At 36.7% G+C, this 18,797-nt stretch overlaps 2 protein-coding genes across 2 annotated transcripts in view; one reads left to right on the forward strand and one right to left on the reverse strand.

Moving 5' to 3' along the window:
- The window catches only part of LOC127839462 (hemicentin-1-like), a 178,954-nt gene that overhangs the window by 32,338 nt on the left and 127,819 nt on the right, over positions 1-18,797 (reverse strand). Inside the window, exons 55-64 of the mRNA XM_052367842.1 lie at positions 17,494-17,625; positions 16,906-17,093; positions 15,922-16,003; positions 14,970-15,141; positions 13,856-13,953; positions 12,506-12,676; positions 8,704-8,874; positions 7,721-7,891; positions 4,928-5,098; positions 4,320-4,490 (exon numbers count right to left, since the gene is read on the reverse strand). Of these exons, the coding sequence (XP_052223802.1) occupies positions 4,320-4,490; positions 4,928-5,098; positions 7,721-7,891; positions 8,704-8,874; positions 12,506-12,676; positions 13,856-13,953; positions 14,970-15,141; positions 15,922-16,003; positions 16,906-17,093; positions 17,494-17,625 (1,527 nt within the window). The remainder of the gene's footprint in view (positions 1-4,319; positions 4,491-4,927; positions 5,099-7,720; positions 7,892-8,703; positions 8,875-12,505; positions 12,677-13,855; positions 13,954-14,969; positions 15,142-15,921; positions 16,004-16,905; positions 17,094-17,493; positions 17,626-18,797) is intronic.
- LOC127839466 (uncharacterized) lies at positions 1,241-3,349 on the forward strand. The gene is made up of 2 exons (XM_052367864.1): positions 1,241-1,384; positions 2,100-3,349. The coding sequence occupies exon 2, from the start codon at positions 2,103-2,105 to the stop codon at positions 2,949-2,951; it is 849 nt and encodes a 282-aa protein (XP_052223824.1). The 5' UTR covers positions 1,241-1,384; positions 2,100-2,102; the 3' UTR covers positions 2,952-3,349.

Here is an 18,797-nt window from a genome sequence, read left to right on the forward strand (position 1 = left end):
CATGTGCGTTAAGTGTGGGGTTTAATGCTTGTGCGTAAAGTGTGGGGTTTAATGCTTGTGCGTAAAGTGTGGGGTTTAATTCATGTGCGTTAAGTGTGTGGTTTAATGCATATGCGTAAAGTGTGGGGTTTAATTCATATGCATTAAGTGTGGGATTTAATGCTTGTGCGTAAAGTGTGGGGCTTAATGCATGTGCGTAAAGTGTGGGGTTTAATTCATATGCGTAAAGTGTGGGGTTTAATTCATATGCGTTAAGTGTGGGATTTAATGCCTGTGCGTAAAGTGTGGGGCTTAATGCATGTGCGTCAAGTGTGGGGCTTAATGCATGTGCGTAAAGTGTGGGGTTTAATGCATGTGCGTAAAGTGTGGGATTTAATGCATGTGGGTAAAGTGTGTAGTTTAATGCACGTGCGTAAAGTGTCATCCCAGATCAGCCTGCGCAGTCCACCTTGTTTTTTAACAGAAGAGTTGTGTTAAACCTAGTATTTTGACAGTGACTTTGATAATGAAGATTTTAAATGTGTCCATGCTTCAGATATCAAGGGGACCCCACTGCAGACCATGGGAAAAGTACAGACTGACAAGAAGTACCCTTAACAGGACCACCTGTATTCTCAAGAGAACTTTATAAAAATATGCCAACATATTAGTTTCATGAAACCTATGCTCATGATCATAAGAACTATATATATATTTCAAACAGTGTTTCAGTGACCTGGTAAATTGATTTAACAATACCAATATGGAGTCTAATTTTGGGAACAGTTTGCTCTTTTTTTGTTATTAGAAAGCAGTTTTTCCTCCATTTAGGCATAAAATATTAGGTGAACATTCTACATGGATGCATGGATGCACACATTAGATGGCAAAGTATGTTATACTACTTATCTGGATTGCTCCATACTGGCAAACAAATGATTTTACCAGTTTGTTGTGTAAGTGGCACTTAGGGGTATGTCGAGTATGGAAGATTTATACCGTCAAACAGAGTTCTTTTTTACTGTGATTTTCAGCACTATTTTTTTTTGCAAATGTTAATCACCAGTGAAATCAACAGTGTAAGTACTTTAAATGTAAATCAAACCAATGCAAAAGATAAATAAATCTGGGTCAGATAAAAACCAGCCACTCAAACCTGTAACCTGTGACCTTGATGTGGCGTGTTCTGAAATCCACCCAAACAAACAAACATTGCACACTGCCCTAACGTTTTTCACTCTGCCCTACTCTTGTATTTTAGTGCAAAGCCTGATAACAAACTACCAAAGTCAGTTGTCTTCAACTATGCAGAAAATTTGTTTATATTAAGCTGTTATACTTCAACTATTTTCTGTTGATAATTTTGGCATATTCTTAACATATCCTCATATCCTAAGAGATACAGGTATGTTTAAATAATTGTTAAAATTATACAAATAATTCATGTATGACAATACAAATAGATCATATATATATTTATCTTAAAGTACTCTGTTCTTTCAAAAAGTTAAATACCAGATAGTCATTATATTCTCTTTGAATTCAGAGACATCAACCCTGATTCATATTGAAATATAAATACATAACATATAGATAATACAAAACTGTTGCAGAGTTCAGCAATCTATGTATTATTATTTTCAATAAAAGTCATCAATTTAAAGTAATATAAAATTATATTTCTTGGCTAGCTGTTATTTTGGAAACCCTAGTAAGAGATTGTGCTATGTGGGCTACTTTATACAATGGCTTAGATGGCTTATAAGATAAGCGGGGTAAACAAACAATTTTTATAGCGAATAAGTGCAGGACATATGACCCACGCCATGCAAAAATGGGTCTTATGCCATTTGTTGTCATCTTAGCTCCAGACCAGCCTGTGCATCTGGGTAGTCTGCTGTGGAGCTGCTATCCACTTAAAAGACCATTAAACGCTGCATGTTTTTTTAAGCAGACGGCGTAGCCCCAGACCAGACTGCGCAAATGCAAAGCCTAGTCTTAAGCTATGCTGGCCACATATGGCATAAGACCAAATTTTGGTCCTTTGGTATAAGACAGAAACAAATTGTCATTTCCCTTTGTCCAGCTTTTAAATTAATGATTTGTATTGTTTATTGCAGGGAATGGGGTGGGCTGCAAATGTTCTTGGACTGCTTCTATTGGTCAGTCCTTATCCAGGAAAATGTGGTCCTATTGGTCAGCTAAATTTAGAAGTTGAGGTCACCAACGATAACATTGAAATGTCATGGACAGTGAATACAACAGTTCAAAACATCTATGGATTCAAGACCATACTCTACAATGATCACGATCAGACGCTCTACACTTCATCAGTTATTCAAAGTCAAGAACGCAAAATGACGATAAGTAACGAGCTGAAAGGCACTGGCACCATCTGCATCCAACAGCTGCTTAACCACACTGAGGTTCTGCAGGAAGCTTGCAAAAAAGTCAAGGTCAGTGACCTTAAAATGGTGATAGGAATCATGGCTGGCGCCATATTTCTGTTTCCTTGCCTAATGACTCTAGCATATATCATCTATAAGGATAAGAATATAGCTAAGATAGACTATGCACAGTTTGAGAGCCATATTGAACAAAGAGTTATTACAGAGCGACCAAGTGACAGCAACAAAACTGTTCTTCAAGACACAAAGTCCTTTACGAGAAATGTAGATGTTGCTAACAGAGGGGAAACAAGGCAGGAAAATGGGGCCAACAAGAAAACCAGAAAGGAATCAGATACATTAGAAATAACCGATACCAAGGAACCAAACGAATTAAATAGAAAAGTTATACTTTTTTCGGACAAAGCCATACAAAGTGGGCAAGAAGAAAATGTGCAATGGTTATCTAAAACTGATTCAAACAGGAGCAGAGGTACCAAAAGGCCAAGTTCATCAAAGACAAATGTTACAAATGACCAGAACATCTTGCAGAAGAAAACAGAAATATATGTTGTTAAACTATAAGATGAAAGGACCATTTCAAAGTTATATGTTGTCCATTATATATTATTATATTATATTATATTAATAGAAATATAATTAGACATTCTTGAGTCTAACTCCCATTATTCAAAACTTCACTTTTAGTCTCAACTGCCTAAGACAATTTCAATATACATTTGTGTGGGAAGAAGGTTTGTGGTGGAGTTGTATATGCTTTTAACTTCCTTTAATACAGCTTATTAAAAAGAAATGTCTGAATGATACATTTACTTCAGAATGAATCATAACAATTACAATCAGAAAATTATTTTTACCATTCCTTTAGATAGCATCAATTTAAAATCAACTAAAATGCAATGTGTCAGGTTTAATTTTCTTATTATATCATTTTTTTTTATTAATAAAAAAGTTTAATGACACTATTTGCCTTTTGTGATCCATGCAGTTACTTTATTCATAACAAATGCATAAACAAAATAAATATGTTTCATTTATTCCAGTATTATTACCACATATAAAATTTGAAGAAAATGAAGTTGAAACATTTTGAGTTGGTTGGGCTGCTCAAATATGGCTGCGTTAGCCTGTGAAAGCTAAAAAATTAATGTACTTAAGAATATAATTGTTTGAGTATTTAAATGTTTCATTTTGATAAAGACCAACTTGCATTATCGCTAAAAGTTCTTTCTACGAGGACAGGAATGGCCACATATTGGTGTTGCTTACTTTTCCCAATAATTACAAGACTATAAACTATATGCAATATTAATGGATGGGTGGGAATACAATTAATAAGTTCTTTAATTGGTGCTTATGCTTGTTTTCTACCAACAGGATTCAAACATTACAAGTAATGTGGTGTCTTGAGTGGTGACACAGTTTAAAATATATTTGACCTGCTGACCTAGTTTTTGGCACACTAGACTTGGCCTAGATATTGTCAAAATAAACATTTTGAAAAGGTTTCCAAACCATTAGTAATTTTTCTGCGATTTTACATAGTCACCTAGTTTTTGGTTACACATGAACCATATTCAAACTAAACAATTTGACCAATTTTCCAGTATTATAAACATTCTCAATTTTTGAGCTCCACTCAGACAATTAGATTTGAGTTTTCACTCAGTTGAGTATTGAGAATGTGGGTCACTTTTCAAACAATCTCAAATCTCAGCTATGACAATATCCACATATTCCTCTTCAAACCCAGGGTTGAGACTGACTCAAAACAAACAAAAAACTTCTGTGATCACTGAATTGAGAATGATTGTCAAACTGATCCAAATATTGACAAAAAAGCTCAAAGTTGAGTCAGAACATTGACTTAAATATGTTTAAGATATATATCGGCTACTGTAAACTTTCACACAAATTTCAAAAGCCACTCACCAGGGCAGGGTACTTGGTTGCAGGTCTCCGCCTCATCAGACCTGCCAGGACAGGGGCGCCCATCATTGCTAGGCGATGGAGAGTCACACTGGCGATAGCGACGTCTCAGACCCCCGTTACAGCTGACTGAACACTCCCCATACTGTCCCCATGGGGACCATCCTCCATGTACTGCAAGATGCATCAGGGCCAATCACAATAAATATCACCTAGGAAGCACTTTAATTCACTTATTCTTCAGTGCAATTTTCGAATGAAACTTGTGATTTTATACGAGATCTGATGGAAAAGCCATTAAACAAAGTTTCCTAAAATAATTGTGCGAATTGACCTTATTATGTAATTAAGTAAAGCTTTGTGTATATAATACAGAAAGGGTATAACTGCAGTAATTTTTAAAATTGGATAATAAAATATCCACATGCACCACTTAACATCATAAGGAACTATCCATGCAAGTTTTAATGTTGTGCCTTAAAGTGTTAGAGTACTTCTTTGAAGTGTGCGTCAATCTAACGACAGATGAACATAAATCAGTGGCGAATTCTATATATTACCCACAACATAATAGAATGGGTATAATAACTGCAGAAAAGGTATGAAGTTACCTGGACAAGGTTCACTATTGCAAGCCATTGTGTCGTTCCCAGACCCTGTGCAGGTCTGGCCCCCGTACTCAGGACGCGGGTTGTTACACAGCCGCTGTCGTGACCTTGACCCTCCCCCACAGGACAGAGAACACGGGGCCCAGTAGCCCCAGTTACCCCACTGACCATCAACTAAGAGGAAAAAATGAGGGGTCAGGTAACACAAGAAAGGTAAAGGATAGGTTTATACCTGTATATTTAAAACAAATGATGCCAAAGGTATGCTTACAAAGAAAATATCTGAACAAGAGAGCCCTAGTTTGCTCATCGCAGACATGTAGGAATGAAACTGAAGAATGGCCAAAATTACAATAAAGTTTTTATTATGATGTGTATTAAAATCTAACTGTTCTCAGCAACATCAGACCATAATCATGACATAAACCTGCCATCTTTTAAGGGCAATTAATATGCGGAATCTTTCCTTGACAAACAAGACTATGCAATTAATATGCGGAATCTTTCCTTGACAAACAAGACTATGCAATTAATATGAGGAATCTTTCCTAGATAAACAAGACTATGCAATTAATATGCGGAATCTTTCCTTGACAAACATTACTATGCAATTATTATGCGGAATCTTTCCTAGATAAACAAGACTATGCAATTAATATGCGGAATCTTTCCTGGATAAACAAGACCATGCAATTAATATGTGCAATCTGTCCTGGACAAACAAGACTATGCAATTAATATGTGCAATCTGTCCTGGACAAACAAGACTATGCAATTAATATGTGCAATCTGTCCTGGACAAACAAGACTATGCAATTAATATGCGCAATTCTTCCTGGACAAACATTACTAAACAATTAATATGTGCAATCTGTCCCGGACAAGCAAGCCTATGCAATTAATATGCGGAATCTTTCCTAGATAAACAAGACTATGCAATTAATATGCGGAATCTTTCCTTGACAAACATTACTATGCAATTAATATGCGGAATCTTTCCTAGATAAACAAGACTATGCAATTAATATGCGGAATCTTTCCTTGACAAACATTACTATGCAATTAATATGCGGAATCTTTCCTAGATAAACAAGACTATGCAATTAATATGCGGAATCTTTCCTTGACAAACATTACTATGCAATTAATATGCGGAATCTTTCCTAGATAAACAAGACTATGCAATTAATATGCGGAATCTTTCCTGGATAAACAAGACCATGCAATTAATATGTGCAATCTGTCCTGGACAAACAAGACTATGCAATTAATATGTGCAATCTGTCCTGGACAAACAAGACTATGCAATTAATATGTGCAATCTGTCCTGGACAAACAAGACTATGCAATTAATATGCGCAATTCTTCCTGGACAAACATTACTAAACAATTAATATGTGCAATCTGTCGCGGACAAGCAAGCCTATGCAATTAATATGCGGAATCTTTCCTAGATAAACAAGACTATGCAATTAATATGCGGAATCTTTCCTTGACAAACATTACTATGCAATTAATATGCGGAATCTTTCCTAGATAAACAAGACTATGCAATTAATATGCGGAATCTTTCCTGGATAAACAAGACCATGCAATTAATATGCGGAATCTTTCCTAGATAAACAAGACTATGCAATTAATATGCGGAATCTTTCCTTGACAAACATTACAATGCAATTAATATGCGGAATCTTTCCTAGATAAACAAGACTATGCAATTAATATGCGGAATCTTTCCTTGACAAACATTACTATGCAATTAATATGCGGAATCTTTCCTAGATAAACAAGACTATGCAATTAATATGCGGAATCTTTCCTGGATAAACAAGACCATGCAATTAATATGTGCAATCTGTCCTGGACAAACAAGACTATGCAATTAATATGTGCAATCTGTCCTGGACAAACAAGACTATGCAATTAATATGTGCAATCTGTCCTGGACAAACAAGACTATGCAATTAATATGCGCAATTCTTCCTGGACAAACATTACTAAACAATTAATATGTGCAATCTGTCCCGGACAAGCAAGCCTATGCAATTAATATGTGCAATCTGTCCCAGACAAACAAGACTATGCAATTAATATGTGCAATCTGTCCCAGACAAACAAGACTATGCAATTAATATGTGCAATCTGTCCCAGACAAACAAGACTATGCAATTAATATGTGCAATCTGTCCCGGACAAACAAGACTATGCAATTAATATGTGCAATCTGTCCCGGACAAACAAGACTATGCAATTAATATGTGCAATCTGTCCCGGACAAACAAGACTATGCAATTAATATGTGCAATCTGTCCCGGACAAACAAGACTATGCAATTAATATGTGCAATCTGTCCCGGACAAACAAGACTATGCAATTAATATGTGCAATCTGTCCCGGACAAACAAGACTATGCAATTAATATGTGCAATCTGTCCCGGACAAACAAGACTATGCAATTAATATGTGCAATCTGTCCCGGACAAACAAGACTATGCAATTAATATGTGCAATCTGTCCCGGACAAACAAGACTATGCAATTAATATGTGCAATCTGTCCCGGACAAACAAGACTATGCAATTAATATGTGCAATCTGTCCCGGACAAACAAGACTATGCAATTAATATGTGCAATCTGTCCCGGACAAACAAGACTATGCAATTAATATGTGCAATCTGTCCCGGACAAACAAGACTATGTAATTAATATGTGCAATCTGTCCCGGACAAACAAGACTATGTAAAAAGGACTGTTGGCAATTTTGAGACTTCTCCATGCCATAACAGATTTTGTTACCTGCACACTCGGCCACCTTGCACGTCTGACTCTCTGTGTCAGAACCTCGACAGAACCTGCCCCCGTTGCTAGGCGATGGGGAGTTACAGGTGCGCGAGCGTGCCTGGATACCATCCCCGCAGGTGGAAGAACATGGTTGCCATTGAGACCAGCCACCCCAGTCGCCAGCAACTGCAGAAGGGTATTTGTATTTGAACCGTGCTCTTAGAAAACGGGGTGTAATGCATGTGTCTAAAGTGTCCTCACAGATTAGCCTGTGTAGTCTACACAGGCTCATCAGGGATGACACTCTCTGCCTAGACTGGATTTTTGTTCAGAAAGGACTTTGTTTAAACAAGAAATTCCATAAAAGCGGAAAGTGTCGTCTCTGATTAGCCTGTACCGACTTAACACATTCTTTCGAATAACCATGTGAAAATTAAAAGATTGGGTTTTAAATAAACACCCTTAACGAGTTCGCTAAATACATAGAAAATTCTAGGGTAAAAAGCAAAACAAGAGCCCAAAACTATATCTCAGCTATTTTTCCTATTTGAGAGAAATATAAAAAAATTCTGTCAGTGAGCCAAAGTAAGGGCCTTGAGGACATATTGGCACACTAAGTGAATACCTGTAGGATTTACATAATATCATAACTTATACCTTTTTTCTAAGAACAAAAAAGGGACATAATCCTGCTAAATTCTAAGCATGTCAAAGTTATAAGCCTAGGTAATTGCCCTCAAAAAGTAACACAAAGAAATGAAGTGAATATCCTTGTCTTGAGTGTACTTTTTCAAGTTAATTTACTAATGAAATTTAAAGCGTATATCAGGCTCGATGATCCAAGCAATCATTATGTAATGCCAACACTCCAAGTGACATTTTATGAAATTTTCAGTTGTATTGCTTGATAAATATTGAAGTAATTTGCTCCTCAATCTCATATTTTTTAAGCAAAAAGACAAATTGACATAATGACCGAGATATTCCATTGTACATACCTGCACAATGGCCGCTGTCACAGACCTCTGTCTGCAAGTCCTCCCCTTCACAAGGTGCCCCGCCTAACTGAGGCCAAGGGTTATTACACAGACGGCGTCTTGTTCGACGACCGAGCCCGCACGTCACGCTGCACTGTTCCCATGGTAACCATATGCCCCAGTTGCCAGACACTAGGAACAGATGAGTATACTGACATTAACATTTAGGTAAATTGCCAAAAATATAACAACATAAATAAACAAGAGCACCGCCTTGCGGGTGCAGACCGCTCATCTATTTTCTTTTTAAAGGTGAAGGGACTCTCATTTTCAATCACAAAGGAGGGAGTGGTGGAGTGAAGAGGGGTGCATTGTGTGGGGGTGTGGACATTTATTGCATTATCTTCCAAAATTGCGAAAAAAAGGGGAAAAAAATCGGTGGGGGGGGCGGGTGGGGGGGTGGGGGGGTGGGGATTCTTGGGTGCAATGGTTGGACAGTATTTCAAACATAAAATAATAATAATAAATATTTGTGTTTTTTAACCGTGTCAAAAAAATTAATTGGGGGGGGGGTGGTGAGGTGGGAGGTATAGTGTGAGGGTGTGGTGGTAATTTGTGAGATGATCTAAAAAAAAAAAAAAATTAGGGGGGGGGGATTCGGGTGGGGGAGGGGGGGTGGTGGGGGGATTCTTGGGTGCGATGGTTGGATGGTATTTCAAACATAAAATAATCAAAATAAATAGGGTTTTTTTAACCGTTTAAAAAATAAATTTGGGGAGGGGGTGGGGTGGGGGGGGGGGGGGGGTATAGTGTGAGGGTGTGGTGGTCATTTGTGAGATGATCTTAAAAAAAAAAAAAAAAAAAAAAAAGATGTGTTTGTGAAACACCAATGTCCCCCTATATGTTTGTGAAACACCAATGTCCCCCTATATGATGTTTGACATTGCAAGATGACCTTGACCTTGTGAAGGATGACCTTGACCTTTCACCACTCAAAATGTGCAGCTCCATGAGATACACATGCATTATAAAGAAGTGAAACTCCAGCTGCTGGAGCAGTATTGAATTTTCATTAAAAACAATTAATTGGTCCTTTATTTAAGGCAAGTGACCAATTGCCCAAACAGTACAAAACAGCACAATACAGCACAATACAAACCAACATAAACACAAAATATGCCAAATATCAAGTTGCTATCTTCAATATTGCAAAAGTATTCATAAAATAAGCGATTTGGGCCACATATATTTGACCTCTGACCTTGAAGGATGACCTTGACCTTGACCTTTCACCACTCAAAATGAGCAGCTCCATGAGATGCACTTGCATGCCAAATATCAAGTTGCTATCTTCAATATTGCAAAAGTATTTATAAAATGAGCGATTTTGGCCACATATAATTGACCTCTGACCTTGAAGGATGACCTTGACCTTGACCTTTCACCACTCAAAATGTGCAGCTCCATGAGATACACATGCATGCCAAATATCAAGTTGCTATCTTCAATATTGCAAAAGTATTCATCAAATGAGCGATTTTGGCCACATATATTTGACCTCTGACCTTGAAGGATGACCTTGACCTTGACCTTTCACCACTCAAAATGTGCAGCTTCATGAGATACACATGCATGCCAAATATGAAGTTGCTATCTTCAATATAGCAAAAGTTATTGCAAAATGTTAAAGTTGGCGCAAACAGACAGACAGACAAACAGACCAACAGACAGGGCAAAAACAATATGTCCCCCACTACTATAGTGGGGGACATAAAAAGAGGGGGGGATTCCAGGGGGGGGCACGGGCGATAGTTTGGGTGGAGTCTATTGTGGTATGTCAGGTAAGAGTAGTTTTGTCAAAGTATCAATCAAATCTAATAATAAATTAAGAAGTTATGGCAATTTTATAAAAATTTAATAATTTGACCTTGAGAGTCAAGGTCATTCAAAGGTCAAGGTAAAATTCAACTTGCCAGGTACAGTAACCTCATGATAGCATGAAAGTATTTGAAGTTTGAAAGCAATAGCCTTGATACTTAAGAAGTAAAGTGGATCGAAACACAAAATTTAACCATATATTCAAAGTTACTAAGTCAAAAAAGGGCCATAATTCCGTAAAAATGACATCCAGAGTTATGCAACTTGTCCTTTTACTGTACCCTTATGATAGTTTGCGAGTGTTCCAAGTATGAAAGCAATATCTATGATACTTTAGGGGTAAAGTGGACCAAAACACAAAACTTAACCAAACTTTCAATTTTCTACGTATAAAGGGCCCATAATTCCGTCCAAATGCCAGTCAGAGTTACATAACTTTGCCTGCACAGTCCCCTTACGATAGTTAATAAGTGTTGCAAGTATGAAAACAATAGCTTTGATACTGTAGGAATAAAGTGGACCTAAACACAAAACATAACCAAAATTTTCAATTGTCTAAGTATAAAAAGGGCACATAATTCAGTCAAAATGCACGCCAGAGTTATCTAACTTTGCCTGCCCAGTCCCCTCATGATAGTGAGAAAGTGTACCAAGTTTGAATGCAATAGCATTGATACTTTCTGAGAAAAGTGGACCTAAACGCAAAACTTAACCGGACGCCGACGCCAAGGTGATGACAATAGCTCATAATTTTTTTTTTTAAATAGATGAGCTAATAAAAATAAAAACCAATTAAGATATATTTGTTTCCAACAAATTCAGGGCGTTTTATAACTATCAAATTAAAAAAAGGTGTATGTTTATTTACATCAGCCTCAACTAAATGACAAAAATATAGAATCCAATATGATTTCAGTTGTTTCAAACCAATTAGTACCATTTTATCAGCACATACTTAATTTAAAAGAAATTAACCAAAAAAAATCAATAAAATCATACACATTTAACTGGCTTGTTCTATATTTTGTATGGACTGCATAAATTAATACACACAGGCAACATTTTATTGATGAAATATAATCTTATAGGCAAACAAGAGTGCCAAACTGTCACAAGATACACCCGTTTTAAGGCTTTGGACAACTTTATAACTTTACCATGACCCATAATTGAACTTGACCTACATATCATCTAGACACAACTTCTGACCAAAGTTGATGAAGATCTGATGAAAACTACTTCAATTAGAGAGCGGACACCATGCTAAATGCTTGAAATGCACTAAGTGACCTCGTGACCTAGTTTTTAACCTGGCATGACCCATATTTGAAATTGACCTACATGTAGATATTGTCTAGACACAACTTCTGACCAAATTTGGTGAAGATCGGATGAAAACTACTTCAATTAGAGAGCGGACACCATGCTAAATGCTTGAAATGGTTTAAGTGACCCTGTGACCTAGTTTTTGACCCGTCATGACCCATATTCAAACTTGACCTAAATATTGTCTAGATACAACTTCTGACCAAGTTTGGTGAAGATCGGATGAAAACTACTTCAATTAGAGAGCAGACACCATGCTAAATGCTTGAAATGCACTTAATAATATAAGTGACCCTGTGACCTAGTTTTTCACCCAGCATGACCCATATTCGAATTTGACCTAGATATTGTCTAGATACAACTTCTGACCAAGTTTGGTGAAGATCGGATAAAAACAATTTGAATTAGAGAGCGGAAACTGCTGTGGACGTCGCCCGTTCGCCCGCCGCCAAGGTGAAACTATATTACGTCCCCTTTTTTTTTTAAACGGGCGTATAAAAAAGAACCTTGACATCTATAGCTCATAACTGACTGTTGTAGGTCTTTCAGATCTGTTCTGATTTGCTCACTGCATAAATCTGTCAATTCTTTCCTTGTATCTCATTGTATTCATATTAACCTGGGCATCCCCTGTTCAGACATGGCCTGGACTCTATTGGCTCCCCGACACACGCTCGTCCCTGATTGGCTGGTTCTGGGTTGTCACATGACCTGTGGCGCAGCTGTATCCCCTCTCCACAGCTGAGACTACAGGCTTCCCAGGGAGACCACTCTGACCACAAACCGTGCACTGCAGTAAACATGGAACACAAAATGAGGCTCGTTCTGGTAAAACAGGGCTTAATGCATGCTGGTGAAATGCTGCACGGGCTCATCTGAGAACAATTTACGTTTTTATTTAATTTTTCGTTTAAAGGAAGACACTTCTTACCGAAAATCCAGTCTACACGAATATTGTCATTCCTGATTAGCCTGTTTGGACTTCACAGGCTAATCTGCGATGACACTGTATGCACATGCATTTAGGCGCAAATATTACTTTAACTTTAAATTTGCAGTGATCTAAAATTCCAACATGTCTTTTTAGTAAATGAACATGAAGTTTAATAATATCACTTGATTAACCTAACTTTCAAAAGATGTGACACTACAAAAAACACAGTAGTACGAATACAATCGCTTTCTCCTGTGATTATATATAGCCCTGTATTTCTAGTGTAATTGCTAAAATAATCATTAACTACCACTTGAAAACATACCTTTTATATGACTGTGACGGTGACCTTTTCAAAAGTCTGACCCAGGTTTCCATAGTTACCATGTTCCTCAAACGATGTTCCCATGGAAATATTACCCTATATAATTATGAAATGCCTTCTTATGGCAGCAATGGTTACCTCAATGAATGTCTGACCCAGGTTTCCATAGTAACCATGTTCCGAAAACTCTGTTCCCATGGAAATATTACCCTATATAATTATGTTATGCCTTCTTATGACAGTGACGGTTACCTCAATGAATGTCTGACCCAGGGTTCTATTGTAACCATGCTCCTCAAACTATGTTCCCATGGTTATATTACCCTAAATCACCTATAACACTGATGGAGACCTCAATTAATGTTTGTCCCAGGTTTTCATACAAGCCATGCTCTTCAAACTATTTTTACATGGTAATATTAGCCTTGTTTGGGGGAAAACTGGGCTTAATGCGTGTGCCAAAAGTGTTGTCCCTGATAAGCCTGTGCAGTCCCCACAGGATAATCAAGGACAACGCTTTCCACCTGGATTTTTGTTTTGAAGTGATTTCTTGCAAATGAAAAATTACATAAAAATGGAATGTGTCATCCCTCATTAGCCTATGTGGACTGCACAGGCTAACCTGGGAAAACACTTAATGCACATGCATTAAGCCCAGTTTACCCAGAACAAAACCGGTATTTTCCTATACCAGCACATGTAATGCCCACCTATGACCGTGATGTTGACCTCTATGAAGGTCTGGCCCAGGTTGTTGCTTGCCATACATCGGTATGTGCCTGAGTCAGACAGCTGGGCAGAAACAATCCTGAAGAAGAAGAAATCCTGCTTAAATTTTTTATAATTTTACTTATTTCATGCAATGTCAATATCAAAATTATATTCTCCTAAAGTATTTTTCATGAGTTTATTAAACTGCACTTCTACCCACAAACATGAATCTTTCTTTTATTATACTGAAGGAAAGGCGCCAATTTTACCATGCAATTTTAATACAGAGAATTTAGTGTGCTATTTCATAAGTACTTTTGAAATCTGATGATAGTGTTTCTAGCTAAAATGTCATAGCAGTAAGGGTGAGTTATAATAATAAGATGAATTTTGTGATATTTGTGAATTGAGTGTGAAATTGTTGAAACTGCTCAGTATATCTATATAAGGTATTGTTGTTTTGCACCAAATATGAATTGTATAAATATTTATTTTATCCTTCCATTTGTACAACACACAACAGGGTAAACATTCATATCTATTTTTTAGAGACCATTCAATATTAAATATATTACACTATGCAATATTAAACAGTGTGTATTACCAAGTTACTCTAATACCTGAGTGCATTGCTTTTTCTAATAAGTATTGCTTTGCAAGATACACATGTTTTACATTCATTATTTCTTTATCACACTCATCTTCAATTTATGAATTTTTATTTTATCAGTCCATCCTAACAACACACAAAAGGGTAAACATTTATTTTAAGATTTTGAAGACCATCAAATGTTAATATATTAAACAATTCAATATTGATCTGAGTCCAAGTTACCAAGTATTTCCAAGTTACTCCATTTACATGTATTGTAACACACACACACATGCAAATAAGGACTAAAATTTAATTTTAAAACTAGAACCGTATTTTCAGTTATTAAGCAAGATTTTGGCAGTTCACAATATATCAAATTTCAAGCTACAATTCACTACAAAAAATTGAATCCCATATTCAGCTATAGGATGATTAAATAATGATTTACAATCCTTTAAACAAAAGGCCATATTTGAATACAGAACTGATTTTTTCTGTTGTTCCAGCCACAACAATACCTGAGAGAGTTGTTGGGTAGGATGGACAGACGCCCTTCGTCCTTGAGTACTGTCCAGCCAACCATCCACTGCATGTCTGGTACTGGTTCCCCAACCCCAAGGCAGTCCAGTCGTACATTGGCTCCCAGCTCAACACGAGTGTCCACAGGCTCAAGTAGGAACGAGGGAGGCTCTGGAAATGTATGAGATGAGTTATGGAAAAATTGGGTTTAATTTAGATGAGTTATGGAAAAATTGGGTTTAATTTAGATGAGTTATGGAAAAATTGGGTTAAATTTAGATGAGTTATGGAAAAATTGGGTTTAATTAAGAAGAGTTATGGAAAAATTGGGTTAAATTTAGATGAGTTATGGAAAAATTGGGTTTAATTTAGATGAGTTATGGAAAAATTGGGTTATATTTAGATGAGTTATTCGAAAAATTGGGTTTAATTAAGATTAGTTATGGAAAAATTGGGTTTAATTTAGATGAGTTATGGAAAAATTGGGTTTAATTTAGATGAGTTATGGAAAAATTGGGTTTAATTTAGATGATTTATGGAAAAATTGGATTTAATTTAGATGAGTTATGGAATAATTGGGTTTTATTAAGATGAGTAATGGAAAAATTGGGTTTAATTTATGTGCATAAAGTCTCGTCACAGATTAGCCGGTGCAGTCCGCACAGATTAATCTGTGATGACACTTTCTGCTTTTATGAAATTTTTTAATTAAAGGTAGTATATTTTTAGCAGAAATCCAGTTAAGGCGGAAAGTGTTCTCCCAGATTAGCCTGTGGACTGGTCACGAATTAAACACAAACACATAAGAAAAAGACCAACTCAGATTCCTGATTTTTGTCTCCATAATGAAATCAATGAATTATAATGTCCATGAAAAAAATATTTAAAAAAATAAAATGATGCATCTGAATAAAAGAGACTTAAATTAACAGTTTGTTATGTCTAAGATACCTCTCACTGTAAGCATGGCAACTCCTTCTGACGTGCCCACATCGTTAGTGGCGACACATTTGTACTCTCCAGCATCTGAACTCTACAAGGACGTTCAAAATACGCAACAATTTGTAAAAATCAATTATGCAGAACAACAAGAGGGCAAAACTTGCCCTTTCTCACCTGTGCAATGTGGCATAGCAAGTTTGGACCCCAGGTGCATAAATTTAACAATAATCGAAGACAATTTAGATCGCAGGGTCATAATTCGAACAAACTAGAGGACCACTATCTAATGTTACATAGCAAATCTGTAGGCCTTGAAGTTGAAGTTACAGGGGCGATAGTTTTAAAGTTTTCAATAAATACATATAAGGAGAACAAGTTACCCCCACAGCTGGGCCAATTTTGATCCCGGGGATCATCTTGAAAACTTTGTAGAGAACCAAACTATATATAGGATCTGGCATGAGTTGTCATATCATGCCATATTTTATTAAACGAGTTCAGGAATTTTGTTAGTAAGCTAGCCTTTAATAGAATATGGTATGAAAGGACAACGAGTGTCAGATCTTTTTTATCACATGCATTTAAATGAGCAAATTGAATAAATATTTACGCAAACATAATGATAAATCCCGAATGCTGTTTACATTTCGTGACGTCATTTGACGTTGCAATGTCATTTCAGCAAAATAACAAAATGAGATTGGTCAATAAACGAAAACTAAGCCAATGAAAACGCTTAAAAATGTTGTATTACACATGTGTATTATAAAAAAATATGTAATGGTTATATTACATGGGAAACAGGGTATGGCATGTGATAATATGTTTTATACCAAATACATATATAATTTTTCCAAAATCAGTTGTCCACAAATATTTGTGCCCACCAAAAAGTGATTTAAAAAAACAACATTTTAAGCTGACGAATATTAATGATTTTACAGTATTATTCCTAATTATGAAAGAAATTATCCAAAATGTGAAACACTTTACTGTAGAGTCGTATATGACCAAGGACCCATTGTTCAGCTGTCTGATTCGGTCGCTGAGTTTCACAGGGCGGCCGTTCTTCAACCAGACGACCTTTGGCGGGGGGTCACCTCCCACAGAACAAGCCAGCACTACCCGCTCTGCCACGGTGACCGCCTTGTTGCCAGGCGGAGTCAGGATCTCTGGGGGAACTGCAAGGAGTAATAACTCCATGAGTAACTATTGAACTGGTATGAAGCACTGAAAGGGGAACTAACTTCATGAGTAACTATTGAACTGGTAAGAAGCACTTGCATCTAGTATGGTAGATACCTTAGTTTAAATAAAGGTAGCTGATTGGATGGTTTAATTAAGTATATAATAATTGTACACATGATACATACACAATTTCTTTCTTAAGTGATTGTCATCATATGGCAATAATACCCGGACATAATTATCGGCCCATAATGATAATGACCAATTATATTCCATTTCCCTTTTACACAATGCTGCAACAGTAGGAATACGATCTCTGGACTGACCATTATCTTATTTCTAATGCCCTTATATAAGGGATGTTGCAGCAGTAGAAAAAAAATCTGAACTGACCTTTCACGTTGACGACAGTGCTGACCTCTGCCTCCCCGGCATGATTCTGTGCCACACACGTGTAAACCCCGCCGTCCTCCGGTCGAACATTCTGCACGATCAGCAAACTGCGGCCATTCACACTTGGCTGAGCTGACATGACAAATAATTGTATCCTATTACCAGATGAAAATCGATCGTATAGCAACAATTGTATAAACTTTACCTTTATACTATAGCTATTTTTAGACCAAGTATTTTTACTCTTTTTGAACGATAAACGACCACAAAATAATAGGATAAATAGAATATTATGTGAGTTTTGGATAAAGATCAAGTTTATCATGCTCGGCCCGAACCATGTTAGCGCTCGGCAAGCCTTGCGCAACATCGGTTCTAAGCCTCGCATGATAAACTTGATCTTTATCCAAAACTCACATAATATTCTCTATGTATTTGATCCTTGCTCTGAATAATGGGGTTTAATGCATATTCTAATACTGTTGGCCCAGATTAGCCAGCGCAATTTAAGCAGGCTAATCAAGGAGGACACTCCACTTTTATTGTGTTCTTCGTAAAAGAAGTCTATTCTTAGCAAAAAAAATCCAGTTTAGGCAGATAGTGTAAACTGTGCAAACTTCACAGGCTAATCTGGGACAACATTATACACTCATGCATATATGTGCAAACTTCACAGGCTAATCTGGGACAACATTAAACACTCATGCATATATGTGCAAACTTCACAGGCTAATCTGGGACAACATTATACGCTCATGCATATAAGCCCCATTTACCAGATCAAGGCTTATTTTTATTGTTAACCCTTTGCATGCTGGGAAATTTGTTGTCTGCAAAAATGTCGTCTGCTGAATTACTAAAATTAGCATTTTCTTTGAATTTTTTCAAAGAATACTATCAGAATAGCAAACAGTTTGGATCCTGATGAGACGCCATGTTCTGTGGCGTCTCATCAGGATCCAAACTGTTTGCAAAGGCCTTTAAAATTCGGTTCCAGCGCTGAAAGGGTTAAGAAGCATGTTTCATGATGGCACAACTTGATAATGGGCAGACCATATTCATTATTCAAATAAGGTCAAGGTCATATAGATGTATGGATGGATTGAGAATGGTTACAGGAAACCAGGGAGTAAATATGTAAGTTTTGTATTAACCTTTCACCACTTAGATACGTATTTTGACGCATTTTAGTCACTTTGAAAGTAAAATTTAAGTAAAGACCTTTCTTACTTAATTCAACTTCTAAAGGCTTCATTTCAAACCCTTAGATACTGATAAGCAGTAAACAGCTTAAAACATGAACA

Source organism: Dreissena polymorpha, chromosome 7 (assembly GCF_020536995.1).
Source record: "Dreissena polymorpha isolate Duluth1 chromosome 7, UMN_Dpol_1.0, whole genome shotgun sequence".
NCBI classification, from domain to species: domain Eukaryota; kingdom Metazoa; phylum Mollusca; class Bivalvia; order Myida; family Dreissenidae; genus Dreissena; species Dreissena polymorpha.

Bases quoted from the DNA above. Each gene is read 5' to 3' on its own strand.
- LOC127839466 (XM_052367864.1), top strand. From the start codon at position 2,103: ATGGGGTGGGCTGCAAATGTTCTTGGACTGCTTCTATTGGTCAGTCCT.